The sequence below is a fragment of the Microcaecilia unicolor genome, chromosome 11 (assembly GCF_901765095.1).
Source record: "Microcaecilia unicolor chromosome 11, aMicUni1.1, whole genome shotgun sequence".
In the NCBI taxonomy this organism is placed as follows: domain Eukaryota; kingdom Metazoa; phylum Chordata; class Amphibia; order Gymnophiona; family Siphonopidae; genus Microcaecilia; species Microcaecilia unicolor.
Window position 1 is genome coordinate 131563590 of NC_044041.1, and position 20651 is coordinate 131584240.

Genomic DNA, 20651 nt, shown 5'->3' on the forward strand with positions numbered 1-20651 from the left:
TGCTTAAAGCTGCAAAATGATCACCAGCTGTTCAAGAGGCTGATGAAAACCCACCTATTTGGACTGGTCTACTCCCCCCACTCCCTTACCGATCAATAGTCCCCATCTGTTATGCCCCCTTCCCCTTCCTTGCCTATTCTTGTCTCTTACCATTTTCTCTTATTGCATTGTCATTTTTGAATTCTCCTATGTAAGCCACATTGTGCCTGTGTGTGTGGGAAAATGTGGGGTAGAAATGTACTATAAATAAATAATATCGGGGTAATTGAAATCACCCATTATTATTGTGTTGCCCAGTTTGTTTGCGTCCCTAATTTCCTTTAACATTTCTGCATCCGTCTGTTCATCCTGGCCAGGCGGACGGTAGTACACTCCTATAATTATCCTTTTCCCCTTTACACATGGAATTTCAATCCACAGTGATTCCAAGAAGTGTTTTGTTTCCTGCAGAATTTTTAGTCTGTTTGATTCAAGGCTCTCGTTTAATATACAATGCTACCCCTCCACCAATTCAATCCACCCTATCACTACGATATAATTTGTACCCCGGTATGACAGTGTCCCACTGGTTAGCTTCCTTCCACCAGGTCTCAGAGATGCCTATTATATCTAATTTTTCATTTAGTGCAATATATTCTAACTCTCCCATCTTATTTCTTAGGCTCCTGGCATTTGCATATAGACATTTCAAACTGTTTGTTGCTCCTATTTACATCATGCTTAGTACTTGACAGTACTAATTTGCAATCTTTTGTCTGATTTTTATTTAGGGACACCTGATCTACTACGGTCTCTTTTGCAACCTCACTATCAGGATACCCTATCTTCTCTGTTTTGGTGATATCTTTGAAAGATACCTTATCCCGAACCATGCGCTTTTGAGCGACTGTCGGCCTTCCCCCCATTTCTAGTTTAAAAGCTGCTCTATCTCCTTTTTAAATGCCGATGCCAGCAGCCTGGTCCCACCCTGGGTAAGGTGGAGCCCATCCTTTCGGAATAGGCTCCCTCTTCCCCAGAATGTTGCCCAGTTCCTAACAAATATAAACCCCTCCTCCCTGCACCATTGTCTCATCCACGCATTGAGACTCCGGAGCTCTGCCTGTCTCTTGGGCCCTGCGCGTGGAACAGGTATCATTTCAGAAAATGCTACTCTAGAGGATCTGGATTTGAGCTTTCTACCTAAGAGCCTAAATTTGGCTTCCAAAACCCCTCTCCTACATTTTCCTATGTCATTGGTACCCACATGTACCAAGACAGCCGACTCCTCCCCAACACTATCTAAAATCCTATCTAGGTGACGCGTGAGGTCCGCCACCTTCGCATCAGGCAGGCAAGTCACCAGGCGATCCTCACGTCCACCAGCCACCCAGCTATCTATATGCCTAATGATCGAATCACCAACTACAACGGCTGTCCTAACCTTTCCCTCTCAGGTAGCACTTGGAGACATATCCTCGGTGCAAGAGGATAGTACATCCGCTGGTGGGCAGGTCCTGGCTACAGGAGTACTTCCTACTTCACCAGGTGATGCTCTCCTTCTAGGAGACTTCCCTCCTACAAGCTAGCACAAGGGCTACCAGACTGGAGGTGGGACTTCTCTACAACATCCCTGTTGGTCTCCTCTATGTACCTCTCTGTCTCCCTTAGCTCCACCAAGTCTGCTACTCTAGCCTCAAGAGAATGGACATGTTCCCTGAGAGCTAGGAGCTCTTTGCATCGGGCACACACATATGACATCTCACCAACTGGGAGATAATCATACATATATGACACTCAATGCAAAAGACTGGATAGCACCCCTCTTGCTGCTGGACTGCTGACTCCATCTTAGTGTTTTTGAGTTTTTCAATAATTTAAAACTTGCTACAGTATTAAGGATATTAGCCTAATATAAAAATGTCTTTTAGTTTATATAGTATATTGTATGATTTAGTGTTTCCTTCTTAGATGGTAATGAAATGTATTTAAAACTCTGTAAGAGCACTCCTTGCTTGTTACCCTAATTACAATAACTGACTATAAATGAAGAGTTGTCCTAGGGGTGGGTGGGAAGACTAAACTAGATCCTGCAGTGCCTGTTAGATTCTATCTGTTAATGCGTGGTTCAAAGTTTTTAAAACTAAGTGGAAAAGACTATGGAGATTAGTTGATAAAATTTGCTTTTTATATTTTTATTTTGCCTAACACTAACCTACAATTCCTCCTTTAAACCCCAATCTTTAAGTTCCCAAAGCACAAAGCAAAATAGCGTTCACTTACCAGAGAAATGTTCTCTTCTCTCGGAACTTCTCAGAACCTTTTCTTCTCTTTCACAGAAGACATTGAAGTACGCTTCTTCTTGGACTCTTGGGAAGCCAAAGGAAATTTTTCCCAGGCAGATGTCCACAGACAGGTGGCTATAGTCTTCCGCACTCCACCCTACCTAGACCGGAACATCAGGGAGCCGGTCAAGGTGCAAATGCAGCTGCGAAGGCCCTCAGACAAGGAGGTCAGCGAGGCCATGGAGTTCCAGTACTTACCTGATGAAGGTAAGATACTGTGTACATACATATCCACGCCAGAAACATTTTGACCTTGATGATTTTGCAAAATTAAAGTAAAGCACAATAAATATAGAAAATATCATAAAGCAAATTGACAAACTAAAGAGTAATAAATCACCAGAACTGGATGGTATTCACTCCAGAGTTCTAAAAAAACCCAATCCTATTACTAGTAATCTACAACCTATTATTTAAAACAGCCATAGTACCTGAGGAATGGCGAATGTAACACTAATTAAAAAAAAAATAAAAGCTCCAGGTCTGATTTGGAAAAGGAAGACCAGTGAACTTGATGTTAGTACTGGCAAAATGGTATAAGCTATTAAAAAAAAATTATTAACCATATAGACAAGCTTTAATAAAAATGAGCCAGTTTGGGTTTAGCAAAGGCAAGTTTATTAGATTTTTTTAAAAGTGTGAACAAAGGTGGATAAAAGTGAGCTGGTTGACATAGAGGGGGATAATCGAATGGGGGCGCCCAAGTCTAAGGACGGCCCCATAAAGGGTCGGGGCAACCCGTATTATTGAGACAAGATGGACATCCATCTTTCGTTTCGATAATACGGTCGGGGACGCCCAAATCATGAAATTTAGGTCGACCTTAGAGATGGTCGTCCCCGGTTTTCGGCGATAATGGAAAGCAAGGACGCCCATTTCAGAAATGACCAAATCCAAGCCATTTGGTCCTGGGAGGAGCCAGCATTCGTAGTGCACTGGTCCCACTAACTGAATGGAAAAAGCCCTTCTCTTACTGATCCAGAAAGGAACTGGCATGCATGAAGGAAATTGCATGCAAATGAGCTGCTCGCTGTTAGCTCATTTGCACACGATTTCCTTCCTAAGGAAGGGAAGTGACGGCAGTTGAGGAGGTCCTTCCCTGTGATGGCAGTTGAGGACGTCCAAAATGTAGATGTTTCTGTGAGAAGGACGTCCATGCCTTTGCTAGGCCTCTGACACCCGCTTTATTTATTTATTTGGATTTTGGATCACAAGTAGCAGCAGTGGGATTTGAACCGGCCATCTCTACATTGCAAGACCAATGCTCTAACCGCTAAGCCACTCTGCCACTCCTCCACTCCACTCCCTTGAAATTTGGCTGTCCCTGTGGGGGGCAGTTGAGGACGTCCAAAATGTTTGAAAGAAGGACGTTCACGCCTTTGTTATGCCTCTGCTGACACACACATACCTCCCCCCCCCCCAGGGACCTGCATACTGCCCCCCCCCCCCCCAGGGATGGCCAAATTTCAAAGGAGTGGAGGAGTGGCAGAGTGGCCTAATGGTTAGAGCACTGGTCTTGCAATCCAGAGGTGGCCGGTTCAAATCCCACTGCTGCTACTTGTGATCCAAAATCCAAATAAATATTTTTATTTTTGTTACATTTGTACCCTGCGCTTTCCCACTCATGTCAGGCTTAATGCGGTAGGCAATGGAGGGTTAAGTGACTTGCCCAGAGTCACAAGGAGCTGCCTGTGCCGGGAATCGAACTCAGTTCCTCAGTTCCCCAGGACCAAAGTCCACTAACCTAACCACTAGGCCACTCCTCCACTCCCAATAAATAAATAAATAAATGAATGAAGAGGGTGTGTGAGGCATAGCAAAGGCAACAGAAACATCCACATTTTGGACGTCCTCAACTGCCGTGGCAGGGAAGGACGTCCTCAACTGCCGTCGCAGGGATGGAGGCATAGCAAAGGACATACTCTTCAAAAATATATATATATTTTTTTGTTTGTTTTAAAGTTTTTTTCGGGGTGGGAGGTGGTTAGTGACCACTGGGGAAGTAAGGGGAGGTCATCCCTGATTCCCTTCGGTGGTCATCTGGTCAGATCGGGCACCTTTTTGATGCTTGGTCGTGAAAAAAAATGGACCAAGTAAAGTCGTCCAAATGCTCGTGAGGGACACCCTTCTTTTTTCCATTATCAGCCAAGGACGCCCATCTGTTAACCATGCCCACGTCCAGCCTTCTGTACACTGCTGACACGCCCCCTTGAATGTTGGTCGTCCCCGCGACGGAAAGCAGTTGAGGACGCCCAAAATCGGCTTTCGATTATGCCAATTTGGGCGACCTTGAGAGAAGGACGCCCATCTCCCGATTTGTGTTGGAAGATGGGTGTCCTTCTCCTTCGAAAATAAGCAGGATAGTGTATTTGGATTTTCAGAAGGCATGTGACAGTCTCTTATAAGAGACTTTCAGGAATTTAAAAATGTCATGGGATAGGAGGCCTTTCTTCTCTGGGCTGGAAAAGACAACAGGAAGGAAAGGTTTCTGTATCCATTACTGCTCCCATCTCCCTCTATAGCCTATTGGCTGGAATTTCTGACCAGTGGGTGGGTTATAGGAGGAAGAGAGAGAGAACTTTTATAGCTTGTTGGCTGGCTGTGTCTAACTGATGGGCTCCAGGGGGAGGAGTGAGCTGCTGTAACCAAGGATAAGGGCACTTCAGCCAACTGCTGCCAATAGGGAAGGGAAGGCACATCCAAACCCAATCAAAATGACTTTTTTTCTTATTCTCTCTCTATTTTTTTAATACATATTTTTATTGAAACGTTTTCATGTTATACAAAAATAAGGACAACAGAAGATATAACAAGTTAACAGTGGCTTCATGTGGCGAGCAAAATAAAAAGTTATTGAAATATAACACATTACCATGGACAAGTAATTACACAGGATAGGAGGCAAGGTAGTAACTATACTTGTGATTTAAGACAAAAGGTGTCCAATTGAGCCAAAATTTTGGAAATTAAGTGAGTGGTATGCTGTTTATAAGCTAGGAGAGTTTCATATTTTCTAATGACACATATACAGCTCCACTTTTCATTAAAGCAAAGTTTGGAGTTATTTTTCCAATTACAGATTATAAGGTGAGTAGCAACCGCTAACATCGTATTAAATAATTTTTGATAAGTAGGTGAAAGGATGATGCCAGGATGAGAAGAGCGTAAAATTATAAGTTCAAAGGTGATGCTTTGATTTACAGGAAGGTGAAAAATTACCAAATTCCAATATGCTTTCACATTTTTACAGTAAACAAAATCATATGAGATAAAGTACCATTATTATCATGGCATGACTAACAAATTGAGGATGATGACTTCTTAGTAATTTTTGCCATACGAGTAAGCTTGATGCATGATGAAAAAGGATGATTGGGAAATAGTCGCAGATTTAGTGGGACGTATTGTTTTAGTCCAAAAAGTGGTCCAGTCAGATTCAGAAGTGATAAGATTAAGTTCCTTTTCTCAATAAATTTCAGTTGGAGTTGCCGAGTTAATATAAATATCTTGGAGTTTTTTATATATTGAAGAGGCTTTCTTGTGTCCCATGGAAATGTTTTGACAAAGAGCAACAAATTCAGAGGTGTTTGTTGATAGGACGTTTTTTTTTTATTTTTATTTTTTGTTACATTTGTACCCCGCGCTTTCCCACTCATGGCAGGCTCAATGTGGCTTACATGGGGTAATGGAGGGTTAAGTGACTTGCCCAGAGTCACAAGGAGCTGCCTGTGCTGGGAATTGAACTCAGTTCCTCAGTTTCCCAGGACCAAAGTCCAGCACCCTAAACACTAGGCCATTCCTCCACTCCTTGAGGTTTGTATTGAAGAAATATAATTAGAAATGTTTCCACAACATTGAGTCTGATATGGAGATGTTATATAGTACTTTCTCCGAGGACAAGCAGGCTGCTTGTTCTCACTGATGGGTGACGTCCACGGCACCCCCTCCAATCGGAATCTTCACTAGCAAAGACGTTTGCTAGCCCTCGTGCGCCGATGCGCACCGCGCATGCGCGGTCGTCTTCCCGCCCAAACCGGCTCGTGTTCATCAGTCTTCTTTTATCCGCGCTCGGGACGGTCGTGTTTTGCCGCTGTTTCGTGCCCCTCAGAGGACCTCGCACGTCTTTCATGTTTTTCGAAAAAAAGAGAGAGAGAGAGAGAACCTTTTTCCCGTATTTCTAGTCTTTTCCCAGCATAAGTTCCCCCCCCCCCCCCCCCTTTTTGTATCGGTGCCTCTTGTCATCATCGCGAATTTTGATTTCGCCGGTGCGATTTTTCCGCCCATGACATCAAAGCCTTCCAGCGGCTTCAAGAAGTGCACCCAGTGCGCCCGGGTAATCTCGCTCACTGATAGGCACGCTTCGTGTATTCAGTGTCTGGGGGCTGGGCACCGCCCGCAGGCCTGTAGTCTTTGTGCTCTTTTGCAAAAGAGGACTCGGGTAGCGAGATTAGCCCAGTGGAACGTTCTGTTCTCCGGCGCTTCGACGGCATCGGCATCTAGAGATTCGTCGGGCGCATTGGCGTCAGCAGCACCAAAGTCTTCGGAGACCGCATCGACATCAACTGCATCGAGGCGTCCTCCTCCTGCATCGTCGGTACCGAGGCTTCGGAAGAGTGCGTCGGCGGTACTGGGACCCCCTCTGGTGCTGATGTCGTCGGACGGTGGTGCTTCGTCTGGAGTGCAGGTGAGGGCTGTCCATTCCCCTGCTGGTGGCGGTGAGCCTTCGGGTAGGTCTCCTCCTGCCCTGAGGGCTCCTGCGGTACAGCCCCCCCGGGATCGACCTTCGGCCCCGGCCCCGAGGAAGCGACGTCTGGATTCAACGTCGTCCTCATTGGTACCAGGGAGCTCCGGTGACATGCTTCGCTCGAAGTCGAAGAAGCATCGTCACCGGTCACCTTCCCTACTTGGTACTGGGAGCTCTGGGTCGCTGAGGGAGTCGGCACCCAGCAGGCATCGGCAACGGGAGGACCGCTCACCCTCCATCCAGGAGGTGTCGGTGCGCTCCATGCCCGGAACAGATTCTGACCTCGACGCCTGCTCCGGCTTCTCAGTATTTTTCTACAGCCGCTCTGCACGAGAGTCTCGGGGCCGTTCTTCCTGGCATTCTGGAAGAGCTGTTGCGTCCTTCTCCTCTAGTACCGGGGGTGCTTGCGCCACCGGTGCCGTCGAGTGAGGCGACAGCTGGCCCTTTGCCCAGGGTGAGGTCCCCGGTACCGGTGCCGCTTGCGGTACCGGTTTCGGCTGCCTCCCAGGTGGACTCCCCGACGACGTCGGGGGAGGGAGCTTCGCCGCTGCCGGCCAGGGAGTCCACCTCTCGACGCTCCCACCGTGGCTGTGGTTCCACGGAGTCGAGACGGACACGGCTTCAGACACAGGTCCGTGAACTTGTGTCTGATACCGATGATGAGGCCTCATGGGAGGCAGAGGAGGACATCAGATATTTCTCTGACGAGGAGTCTGATGGCCTTCCTTCTGACGCAAAAGCAACAGTGGATCCAAAAAAACCTCTCAGATGGTGTCTTCTTAAACAAGTTCTTTATTATAAAGTGAATAAAAATGAATAAAAACAACAACAGCCCGACACGAAATCGTGTTTCGGCCGTATAGGCCTGCGTCAGGGGTCTATAAATGAACATAAATACAAATCAATACACATTCAGATTACATGTGGAACACACAAAAATAAAAATAAAAACATATATACAGTGGTGGAAATAAGTATTTGATCCCTTGCTGATTTTGTAAGTTTGCCCACTGACAAAGACATGAGCAGCCCATAATTGAAGGGTAGGTTATTGGTAACAGTGAGAGATAGCACATCACAAATTAAATCCGGAAAATCACATTGTGGAAAGTATATGAATTTATTTGCATTCTGCAGAGGGAAATAAGTATTTAATCCCTCTGGCAAACAAGACCTAATACTTGGTGGCAAAACCCTTGTTGGCAAGCACAGCGGTCAGACGTCTTCTGTAGTTGATGATGAGGTTTGCACACATGTCAGGAGGAATTTTGGTCCACTCCTCTTTGCAGATCATCTCTAAATCATTAAGAGTTCTGGGCTGTCGCTTGGCAACTCGCAGCTTCAGCTCCCTCCATAAGTTTTCAATGGGATTAAGGTCTGGTGACTGGCTAGGCCACTCCATGACCCTAATGTGCTTCTTCCTGAGCCACTCCTTTGTTGCCTTGGCTGTATGTTTTGGGTCATTGTCGTGCTGGAAGACCCAGCCACGACCCATTTTTAAGGCCCTGGCGGAGGGAAGGAGGTTGTCACTCAGAATTGTACGGTACATGGCCCCATCCATTCTCCCATTGATGCGGTGAAGTAGTCCTGTGCCCTTAGCAGAGAAACACCCCCAAAACATAACATTTCCACCTCCATGCTTGACAGTGGGGACGGTGTTCTTTGGGTCATAGGCAGAATTTCTCTTCCTCCAAACACGGCGAGTTGAGTTCATGCCAAAGAGCTCAATTTTTGTCTCATCTGACCACAGCACCTTCTCCCAATCACTCTCGGCATCATCCAGGTGTTCACTGGCAAACTTCAGATGGGCCGTCACATGTGCCTTCCAGAGCAGGGGGACCTTGCGGGCACTGCAGGATTGCAATCCGTTATGTCGTAATGTGTTACCAATGGTTTTCGTGGTGACAGTGGTCCCAGCTGCCTTGAGATCATTGACAAGTTCCCCCCTTGTAGTTGTAGGCTGATTTCTAACCTTCCTCATGATCAAGGATACCCCACGAGGTGAGATTTTGCGTGGAGCCCCAGATCTTTGTCGATTGACAGTCATTTTGTACTTCTTCCATTTTCTTACTATGGCACCAACAGTTGTCTCCTTCTCGCCCAGCGTCTTACTGATGGTTTTGTAGCCCATTCCAGCCTTGTGCAGGTGTATGATCTTGTCCCTGACATCCTTAGACAGCTCCTTGCTCTTGGCCATTTTGTAGAGGTTAGAGTCTGACTGATTCACTGAGTCTGTGGACAGGTGTCTTTCATACAGGTGACCATTGCCGACAGCTGTCTGTCATGCAGGTAACGAGTTGATTTGGAGCATCTACCTGGTCTGTAGGGGCCAGATCTCTTACTGGTTGGTGGGGGATCAAATACTTATTTCCCTCTGCAGAATGCAAATAAATTCATATACTTTCCACAATGTGATTTTCCGGATTTAATTTGTGATGTGCTATCTCACTGTTACCAATAACCTACCCTTCAATTATGGGCTGCTCATGTCTTTGTCAGTGGGCAAACTTACAAAATCAGCAAGGGATGAAATACTTATTTCCACCACTGTATGTATCTTAAAAATGAGGTATAAATATCTATACATAGAGGAACATACAGTGGGGGAAATAAGTATTTGATCCCTTGCTGATTTTGTAAGTTTGCCCACTGACAAAGACATGAGCAGCCCATAATTGAAGGGTAGGTTATTGGTAACAGTGAGAGATAGCACATCACAAATTAAATCCGGAAAATCACATTGTGGAAAGTATATGAATTTATTTGCATTCTGCAGAGGGAAATAAGTATTTAATCCCTCTGGCAAACAAGACCTAATACTGGGTGGCAAAATCCTTGTTGGCAAGCACAGCGGTCAGACGTCTTCTGTAGTTGATGATGAGGTTTGCACACATGTCAGGAGGAATTTTGGTCCACTCCTCTTTGCAGATCATCTCTAAATCATTAAGAGTTCTGGGCTGTCGCTTGGCAACTCGCATCTTCAGCTCCCTCCATAAGTTTTCAATGGGATTAAGGTCTGGTGACTGGCTAGGCCACTCCATGACCCTAATGTGCTTCTTCCTGAGCCACTCCTTTGTTGCCTTGGCTGTATGTTTTGGTTCATTGTCGTGCTGGAAGACCCAGCCACGACCCATTTTTAAGGCCCTGGCGGAGGGAAGGAGGTTGTCACTCAGAATTGTACGGTACATGGCCCCATCCATTCTCCCATTGATGTGGTGAAGTAGTCCTGTGCCCTTAGCAGAGAAACACCCCCAAAACATAACATTTCCACCTCCATGCTTGACAGTGGGGACGGTGTTCTTTGGGTCATAGGCAGCATTTCTCTTCCTCCAAACACGGCGAGTTGAGTTCATGCCAAAGAGCTCAATTTTTGTCTCATCTGACCACAGCACCTTCTCCCAATCACTCTCGGCATCATCCAGGTGTTCACTGGCAAACTTCAGACGGGCCGTCACATGTGCCTTCCGGAGCAGGGGGACCTTGCGGGCACTGCAGGATTGCAATCCGTTATGTCGTAATGTGTTACCAATGGTTTTCGTGGTGACAGTGGTCCCAGCTGCCTTGAGATCATTGACAAGTTCCCCCCTTGTAGTTGTAGGCTGATTTCTAACCTTCCTCATGATCAAGGATACCCCACGAGGTGAGATTTTGCGTGGAGCCCCAGATCTTTGTCGATTGACAGTCATTTTGTACTTCTTCCATTTTCTTACTATGGCACCAACAGTTGTCTCCTTCTCGCCCAGCGTCTTACTGATGGTTTTGTAGCCCATTCCAGCCTTGTGCAGGTGTATGATCTTGTCCCTGACATCCTTAGACAGCTCCTTGCTCTTGGCCATTTTGTAGAGGTTAGAGTCTGACTGATTCACTGAGTCTGTGGACAGGTGTCTTTCATACAGGTGACCATTGCCGACAGCTGTCTGTCATGCAGGTAACGAGTTGATTTGGAGCATCTACCTGGTCTGTAGGGGCCAGATCTCTTACTGGTTGGTGGGGGATCAAATACTTATTTCCCTCTGCAGAATGCAAATAAATTCATATACTTTCCACAATGTGATTTTCCGGATTTAATTTGTGATGTGCTATCTCTCACTGTTACCAATAACCTACCCTTCAATTATGGGCTGCTCATGTCTTTGTCAGTGGGCAAACTTACAAAATCAGCAAGGGATCAAATACTTATTTCCCCCACTGTACCTATTTCCTTCCAATCAAGAAAGAAATATGTAGATAAAAATAGCTGAACAAATTTCTGCAAATTGAAATGCTCTGTGATGAAAAGATAACAAAAAACAAATTACATATGACATTAGCAGATAAAATATAAATATAACACAAAATCATATATCTATGTTTTTTGAACGTCAAACTTATATTATTAATACATTCAAAAGAGGGGAAGTATAAATAATAATAATAAATGTTGATTAAATGCTGATGTATATATATCTGTACAATCTTTAACTACAAACGAAAATACAAAAACCAAGGAATCAAAAACAAATTGACACGAATTAAATGATAATATTATAATAAATATGAGAAAGACAAGACACAGATCTATATGCAAAGCCCAAAGAAACGATAAAATGTATAAAAAAATATATATATATATTCCATGTATATACATGACAAGAGATGCATGTGATGTATTGGAATTATATAAAAAAATTATAAACAACGCTAATTTGAAAAGAGAAGAGAGAATATAGAGGAGCGCATGCATATGACTTCAAAAAAAATTTTTTTTTTTAACCGCAATTGAGAACTGTAAACCGCACTGGTATGAAAGGGCAACTGAAGAAAGGGGCATGATAATGCAATAATTGCCCACCAGTTTATAAAAATGAGGGCCAACGGCATCGAACTTGAAGAGAATGAGATTTATAAAAATAAAATGCAAGAAACTGAATGTAGAGACATGCCAAAACGTAGCTACTATGTAAAGGAGGAACACTTCCGTGATTTTTACAACGTCACTTTTTATATATATATATATATATACATTCAAATTTAAGCCCAAATTTGGCTTTGCATATAGATCTGTGTCTTGTCTTTCTCATATTTATTATAATATTATCATTTAATTCGTGTCAATTTGTTTTTGATTCCTTGGTTTTTGTATTTTCGTTTGTAGTTAAAGATTGTACAGATATATATACATCAGCATTTAATCAACATTTATTATTATTATTTATACTTCCCCTCTTTTGAATGTATTAATAATATAAGTTTGACGTTCAAAAAACATAGATATATGATTTTGTGTTATATTTATATTTTATATTTTATCTGCTAATGTCATATGTAATTTGTTTTTTGTTATCTTTTCATCACAGAGCATTTCAATTTGCAGAAATTTGTTCAGCTATTTTTATCTACATATTTCTTTCTTGATTGGAAGGAAATAGGTATGTTCCTCTATGTATAGATATTTATACCTCATTTTTAAGATACATATATATGTTTTTATTTTTATTTTTGTGTGTTCCACATGTAATCTGAATGTGTATTGATTTGTATTTATGTTCATTTATAGACCCCTGACGCAGGCCTATACGGCCGAAACACGATTTCGTGTCGGGCTGTTGTTGTTTTTATTCATTTTTATTCACTTTATAATAAAGAACTTGTTTAAGAAGACACCATCTGAGAGGTTTTTTTGGATCCACTGTTGCTTTTGCTTCATTGTTCTGCTGTGGAGAAAACACCTTCTGTGCGGGTTGGCCTTCCTTCTGACCCCACTCCCTCCCCTGAAAGGCAGCTTTCTCCTCCCGAGAGTCTGTCTTTCTCGGCCTTTGTCCGGGAGATGTCTATGGCCATCCCCTTCACAGTGGTTGTGGAGGATGAGCCAAGGGCTGAAATGTTTGAGCTCAGCTATCCTTCTCCACCTAAGGAAGCGTCCACAGTACCCATGCATCATGTCCTGAAAAAGACATTGCTGGCGAACTGGACCAAGCCTCTAACTAATCCCCACATTCCCAAAAAGATAGAATCCCAATATCGGATCCATGGGGACCCAGAGCTGATGCGCACTCAGTTGCCTCACGACTCTGGTGTGGTGGATCTGGCCCTGAAGAAGACTAAGAGTTCTAGGGAGCATGCTTCGGCGCCCCCGAGCAAAGACTCTAGAACCTTAGACTCCTTTGGGAGGAAGGCCTACCATTCTTCCATGTTCGTGGCCAAGATTCAATCTTTCCAGCTCTACACGAGCATTCATATGCGGAATACTGTGCGGAAGCTGGCGGACTTGGTGGACCAGCTCCTTTCTGAGCAAGCCAAGCCGTTTCAGGAGGTGGTCAGGCAGCTGAAGGCTTGTAGGAAGTTCCTGGCCAGAGGGGTATTTGATACCTTTGATATTGCGTCCAGGGCCACTGCTCAAGGTGTGGTGATGCGCAGACTCTCATGGCTGCGTGCCTCCGACCTGGAGAATAGGATCCAGCAGCGGATTGCGGACTCCCCTTGCCGTGCGGACAACATTTTTGGAGAGAAAGTCGAACAGGTGGTAGAACAGCTCCACCAGCGGGATAACGCTTTCGACAAATTCTCCCGCCGGCAGCCTTCAGGTAGACGTTTTTTGGGGGGAAGGAGGGCTGTTCCCTACTCTTCTGGTAAGCGTAGGTACAATCCTCCCTCTCGACAGCCTGCGGCCCAGGCTAAGCCCCAGCGCGCTCGCTCTCGTCAGCAGCGTGCGCCTCAGCAAGGCCCCACAGCTCCCCAGCAAAAGCAGGGGGCGAGCTTTTGACTGGCTCCAGCAGAGCATAGCCGAGATCAAAGTGTCCGTGCCGGACGATCTGCCGGTCGAGGGGAGGTTGAAAGCTTTTCACCAAAGGTGGCCTCTTATAACCTCCGACCAGTGGGTTCTCCAAATAGTCCGGCAAGGATACGCCCTCAATTTGGCCTCCATGCCTCCAAATTGCCCACCGGGAGCTCAGTCTTTCAGCTTCCAGCACAAGCAGGTACTTGCAGAGGAACTCTCCGCCCTTCTCAGCGCCAATGCGGTCGAGCCCGTGCCACCCGGGCAAGAAGGGCTGGGATTCTATTCCAGGTACTTCCTTGTGGAAAAGAAAACAGGGGGGATGAGTCCCATCCTAGACCTAAGGGCCCTGAACAAATATCTGGTCAGAGAAGTTCAGGATGCTTTCCCTGGGTACCCTTCTTTCCATGATTCAGGAAAAAGATTGGCTATGCTCTCTGGACTTAAAGGATGCTTACATGCATATCCCGATACTGCCAGCTCACAGACAGTATCTCCGATTCCGTCTGGGAACGCGTCACTTCCAGTACTGTGTGCTACCCTTTGGGCTCGCCTCTGCGCCCAGGGTGTTCACGAAGTGCCTGGCTGTGGTAGCAGCAGCGCTTGGCAGACTGGGAGTGCACGTGTTTCCTTATCTCGATGATTGGCTGGTGAAGAACACATCCGAGGCAGGAGCTCTACAGTCCATGCAGATGACCATTCGACTCCTGGAGCTACTGGGGTTTGTGATAAATTATCCAAAGTCTCATCTTCTCCCAGTACAGAGACTCGAATTCATAGGAGCTTTGCTGGATTCTCGGACGGCTCGTGCCTATCTCCCGGAGACAAGGGCCAACAATCTGTTGTCCCTCGTCTCCCGGGTGCGAGCGTCCCAGCAGATCACAGCTCGGCAGATGTTGAGATTGCTTGGCCACATGGCCTCCACAGTACATGTGACTCCCATGGCTCGTCTTCGCATGCGATCTGCTCAGTGGACCCTAGCTTCCCTGTGGTTTCAGGCTGCTGGGGATCTAGAGGACGTGATCCACCTGTCCACGAGTTTTCTCGAATCCCTGCACTGGTGGACGATTTGGTCCAATTTGACTCTGGGACGACCTTTCCAAATTCCTCAGCCGCAAAAAGTGCTGACTACGGATGCGTCTCTCCTGGGGTGGGGAGCTCATGTCGATGGGCTTCACACCCAGGGAAGCTGGTCCCTCCAGGAACAAGGTCTACAGATCAATCTCCTGGAGTTACGAGTGGTCTGGAACGCTCTGAAGGCTTTCAGAGATCGGCTGTCCCACCAAATTATCCAAATTCAGACAGACAACCAGGTTGCCATGTATTACATCAACAAGCGGATCTCGCCCCCTGTGTCAGGAAGCTGTCAGCATGTGGCTGTGGGCTCGCCGTCACGGCATGTTTCTCCAAGCCACATATCTGGCAGGCGTAAACAACAGTCTGGCCGACAGGTTGAGCAGGATTATGCAACCTCACGAGTGGTCGCTCAACTCCAGAGTAGTGCGCCGGATCTTCCAAGTGTGGGGCACCCCCTTGGTAGATCTCTTTGCATCTTGAGCCAACCACAAGGTCCCTCAGTTCTGTTCCAGACTTTAGGCCCACGGCCGACTGGCATCGGATGCCTTCCTCCTGGATTGGGGGGGAAGGCCTGCTGTATGCTTATCCTCCCATACCTCTGGTGGGGAAGACTTTGTTGAAACTCAAGCAAGACTAAGGCACCATGATTCTGATTGCTCCTTTTTGGCCGCGTCAGATCTGGTTCCCTCTTCTTCTGGAGTTGTCCTCCGAAGAACCGTGGAGATTGGAGTGTTTTCCGACCCTCATCACCCAGAACGAAGGGGCGCTTCTGCATCCCAACCTCCGGTCTCTGGCTCTCACGGCCTGGATGTTGAGAGCGTAGATTTTGCCTCTTTGGGTCTGTCAGAGGTGTCTCCCGTGTCTTGCTTGCTTCCAGGAAAGATTCCACTAAAAGGAGTTACTTCTTTTTATGGAGGAGGTTTGCCGTCTGGTGTGACAGCAAGGCCTTAGATCCTCGCTCTTGTCCTACACAGACCCTGCTTGACTACCTTCTGCACTTGTCTGAGTCTGGTCTCAAGACCAACTCTGTAAGGGTTCACCTTAGCGCAATCAGTGCATACCATTACCGTGTGGAAGGTAAGCCAATCTCGGGACAGCCTTTAGTTGTTCGCTTTATGAGAGGTTTGCTTCTGTCAAAGCCCCCCATCAAACCTCCTACTGTGTCATGGGATCTCAATGTCGTTCTCACCCAGCTGATGAAACCTCCTTTTGAGCCACTGAATTCATGCCATCTGAAGTACTTGACCTGGAAGGTCATTTTCTTGGTGGCAGTAACTTCAGCTCGTAGAGTCAGTGAGCTTCAAGCCCTAGTAGCTCATGCTCCTTATACCAAATTTCATCATAATAGAGTAGTCCTCCGCACGCACCCTAAGTTCTTGCCGAAGGTGGTGTCGGAGTTCCATCTGAACCAGTCAATTGTCTTGCCAACATTCTTTCCCCATCCTCATTCCTGCCCTGCTGAACGTCAGCTGCACACATTGGACTGCAAAAGAGCATTGGCCTTCTATCTGGAGCGGACACAGCCCAACAGACAGTCCGCCCAAATGTTTGTTTCTTTTGATCCTAACAGGAGGGGAGTGGCTGTGGGGAAACGCACCATATCCAATTGGCTAGCAGATTGCATTTCCTTCACTTACGCCCAGGCTGGGCTGGCTCTTGAGGGTCATGTCACGGCTCACAATGTTAGAGCCATGGCAGCGTCAGTGGCCCACTTGAAGTCAGCCACTATTGAAGAGATCTGCAAAGCTGCGACGTGCTCATCTGTCCGCACATTCACATCTCATTACTGTCTGCAGCAGGATACCCGACGCGACAGTCGGTTCGGGCAGTCGGTGCTTCAGAATCTGTTTGGGGTTTGAATCCAACTCCACCCCCCTAGGCCCATTTTTTATTCTGTTCCAGGCTACACTCTCAGTTAGTTGAATAAGATGTTAGGTCAATCTCAGTTATGTCCTCGCCGTTGCGAAGCCCAATTGACCATGTTTGTTGTTTTGAGTGGGCCTGGGGGCTAGGGATACCCTATCAGTGAGAACAAGCAGCCTGCTTGTCCTCGGAGAAAGCGAATGCTACATACCTGTAGAAGGTATTCTCCGAGGACAGCAGGCTGATAGTTCTCACAAACCCACCCGCTTCCCCTTTGGAGTTGTGTCTTCCCTTGTCTTTGTCTTGCTACATACGGGACTGACGAACACGAGCCAGTTCAGGCGGGAAACGAGCGCGCATGTGCGGTGCGCATCGGCGCGCGAGGGCTAGCAAATGTCTTTGCTAGTGAAGATTCCGATTGGAGGGGGTGCCATGGACGTCACCCATCAGTGAGAACAATCAGCCTGCTGTCCTCGGAGAATACCTTCTACAGGTATGTAGCATTCGCTTTCAAAGCATTAGCTGATAACAAATTACCAGATAAATACAAATGAGATAGAGGCCATATACCTTTTTTTTTCCAATTAAGTTCGTGATGGGATATTGAGAGGCAAACCTATAATTAAATCAGATTGGAAAAAGTCTTACTTATTCTCTTAATTAAACTTCATCTCAATCAACAATGGTGGACCTTAGCAGCGACTCTTTTCATATGAGCATACAAAACCGTAGCTCACCTGCCTCTTCATCGGTCTCTTTTTGCCATACATTACATATTTTTGCAGATAATTTTGCTTTAATGTAGAGCTGTAAAACCAGCACTTAATTTAACTTATAAATGCACAGGACCCAGACACTGAATCATCCTTTCTTTTCTTTCAGTCAGCAATAACAAATCTCAGTGGCAACTTTTTTCATATGAGCATACAAGCCCATAGCTCACCAGCCTCTTCATCAGTCTCTTTTTGCCATACATTACATATTTTTGCATATTTCTGCAGATAATTTTACTGTAATGTAGAAATGTGAAATCAGCACTTATCAACACACAGGACCTGGACCCTGATTCACCATCATACGGCATTTCGCTATTGCTGCCTCAGGGTGTGGTCTGGTGTTGCTCAAAATGCTCTCATAGCACTGAACACCAGATCCAGCTTCTTCCGTGGAGCTCTCACTTTGGAAAAACAGTAGTTTTTAGTAGTCTGTCTCCCACAGAAATAATTTTTTCCACTGCAACCTATTTAAAATGTAGCTACATGCCTTAATCTTTAATATAGCTACAGTTATGAGTGAGAGCATTTTGAATTCATTGGAGCCCTGCTCGACACACAGAAGGTTTGAGCCTATCTCCCGAAGGCCAGAGCAGACAGTCTAGCCTCACTGGCTTCCAAGTTTCAAGCCTCTTGGCGGGTTACAGTTCAGCAGATGTTGAGATTGCTGGGCCATACGGCCACCACAGTGTATGTTACACCCATGACATGAGACCAGCTCAGTGAACCCTGGCTTCTCAGTGTTACCAAGCCACGCGAAGCCTGGAAGATGTCATCCAAGTGTCCCCAGAGCTTGTTCACTCTCTTCGATTCAATTAGACTCTGGGACTTCCATTCCAAATTCCTCAGCCACAAAAAGTGCTGATGACAGATGCATCTCTCCTGGGATGGGGAGTTCATGTCATTGGGCTTCACACTCAAGGTACTTGGTCCCTCCAGGAAACAAATCTTCAGATTAACCTCATGGAGCTTCGAGCAGTCTGGAACACTCTTGCAATGTATTACATCAACAAAGCAGGGAGCACTGGATTATGCCCTCTGTTTCGGAAAGCTTTCCGGATGTAGCATTGGGTTCACCTGCTCGGTTTGTTCCTTTGAGCCATTTATCTGGCGGGCGCAAACAACACCCTGGCTGACAGACTGAGCAGGATAATGCAACCGCACAAGTGGTCTCTCCACACGGTCACAGTCCGCAAGATCTTCTGAGCGTGGGGCACCCCCTTGGTGGATCTTTTTGTCACTCAGATCAACCACAAGGACCCTCAGTTCTGTTCCAGGCTTCAGGCCCACGACAGACTAGCGTCGGATGCCTTCCTCAGTTGGGGGACAGGTCTCCTGTATGATTATTCTGTAATACCTCTAGTAGGAAAAAGTTTGTTGAAACTCGAGCAAGACAGCGGAACCATGATTCTGATCGCACCTTACTGGCCGAGACAGATTTGGTTCCCTCTTCTTCTGGAATTATCCTCCAATGGATCTTTTTGTCACTCAGATTAACCACAAGGACCCTCGGTTCTGTTCCAGGCTTCAGGCCCACGACAGACTAGCGTCGGATGTCGTCCTCCTCAGTTGGGGGACAGGTCTCCTGTATGCTTATTCTCCAATACCTCTAGTAGGAAAAATTTTGTTGAAACTCGAGCAAGATAGCGGAACCATGATTCTGATCGTGCCTTACTGGCGGAGACAGATTTGGTTCCCTTTTCTTCTGGAATTATTCTCCAAAGAACCGTGGAGATTGGAGTGTTTTCCGACCCTCATCATTTAGAACGAGGGGTCGCTTCTACATCTCAACCTTCCAGTCTCTGGCACTCACAGCTTGGATGTTGAGAGCTTAGAATTCGCTTTCTTGGGTCTTTCAGAGGGTGTGTCCCAGGTCTTGCTGGCTTCCAAGAAAGATTCCACTAAGAGGTGTTATTCTTTTAAATGGAGAAGGTTTGCTCTTACTTGTCTTACACAGACCCTGCTTGAGTACTTTCTACATTTGTCTGGGTCGGGTCTTAAGACAACTCCGTAAGGGTTCACCTTAGTGCAATTAGTGCTTATCAATGTGTAGAGGGTAAGCCTATCTCTGGACAGCCTTTAGTTGTTTGCTTCATGAGAGAGAGGTTTGCTTTTGTCAAGGCCCCCTGTCAAACCTCCATCAGTGTCATGGGATCTCAATGTCATTTTCACCCAGCTGATGAAAGCCCCTTTTGAGCCACTGAATTCCTGTCATCTGATATACTTGACCTGGAAGGTCATTTTCTTGGTGGCTGTTTACTTCAGCTCGTAGGGTCAGTGAGCTTCAGGCTTTAGTAGTGCATGCACATTATATTAAGTTTCATCACAACAGAGTAGTCCTCCACACACACTTTAAGTTCCTGCTGAAGGTGGTGTCGGTGTTCCATCTGAACCAGTCGATTGTCTTGCCAACATTCTTTCCCTGACCTCATGCCCATCCTGGCGAAAGCAGCTTTGCACACCTTGGACTGCAAGAGAGCATTGGCCTACTACATGGAGCGGACAAGGCCCCACAGACAATCTGCCTAGCTTTTTGTTCCTTTTGATCCCAACAGGATGAGGGTCGCCGTTGGGAAATGCACCATTTCTTATTGGCTGGCAGATTGCATTTCCTTCACTTATGCCCAGGCAGGGCTAGCCCTAAAGGGTCATGTCACGGCTCATAATGTCAGAGTCATGGCTGTGTCGGTAGCCCACTTGAGGTCAGCCTCCATTTAAGAAATTTGCAAGGCTGCAACATGGTCTTCAGTCCACATATTCACATCTCATTACTGTCTGAGCAGGATACCCGATGTGATAGTTCGGGCAGTCAGTGTTGCAGAATCTGTTTGGGGTCTAGAATCCAACTCCACCTTCCTAGGCCCATTTTATTTTGTTCCAGGCTGCACAGTCATTCAGATTGTATATAGTTTCAGGTTAATCTGTGTTATGTCCTTGCGGTTGCGAGGCCCAATTGACCACTGTTTGTTGTTTTGGTGAGCCTGGATGCTAGGGATTCCCCACACATGAGAATATGACAGCCTGCTTGTCCTCGGAGAAAGCGAAGATACTCACCTGTAGCAGGTACTCTCCGAGGACAGCAGGCTTCATATTCTCACAATCTCGTCCACCTCCTCTTG

The 20651-nt window shown here is 46.2% G+C and overlaps 1 protein-coding gene across 1 annotated transcript in view; it reads left to right on the forward strand.

The window, feature by feature from the left end:
* RELA (RELA proto-oncogene, NF-kB subunit) overlaps positions 1–20651 on the forward strand; it is a 182520-nt gene that overhangs the window by 150904 nt on the left and 10965 nt on the right. Inside the window, 1 exon segment of the mRNA XM_030218693.1 lies at positions 2316–2528. Coding sequence (XP_030074553.1) covers positions 2316–2528 — 213 coding nt within the window.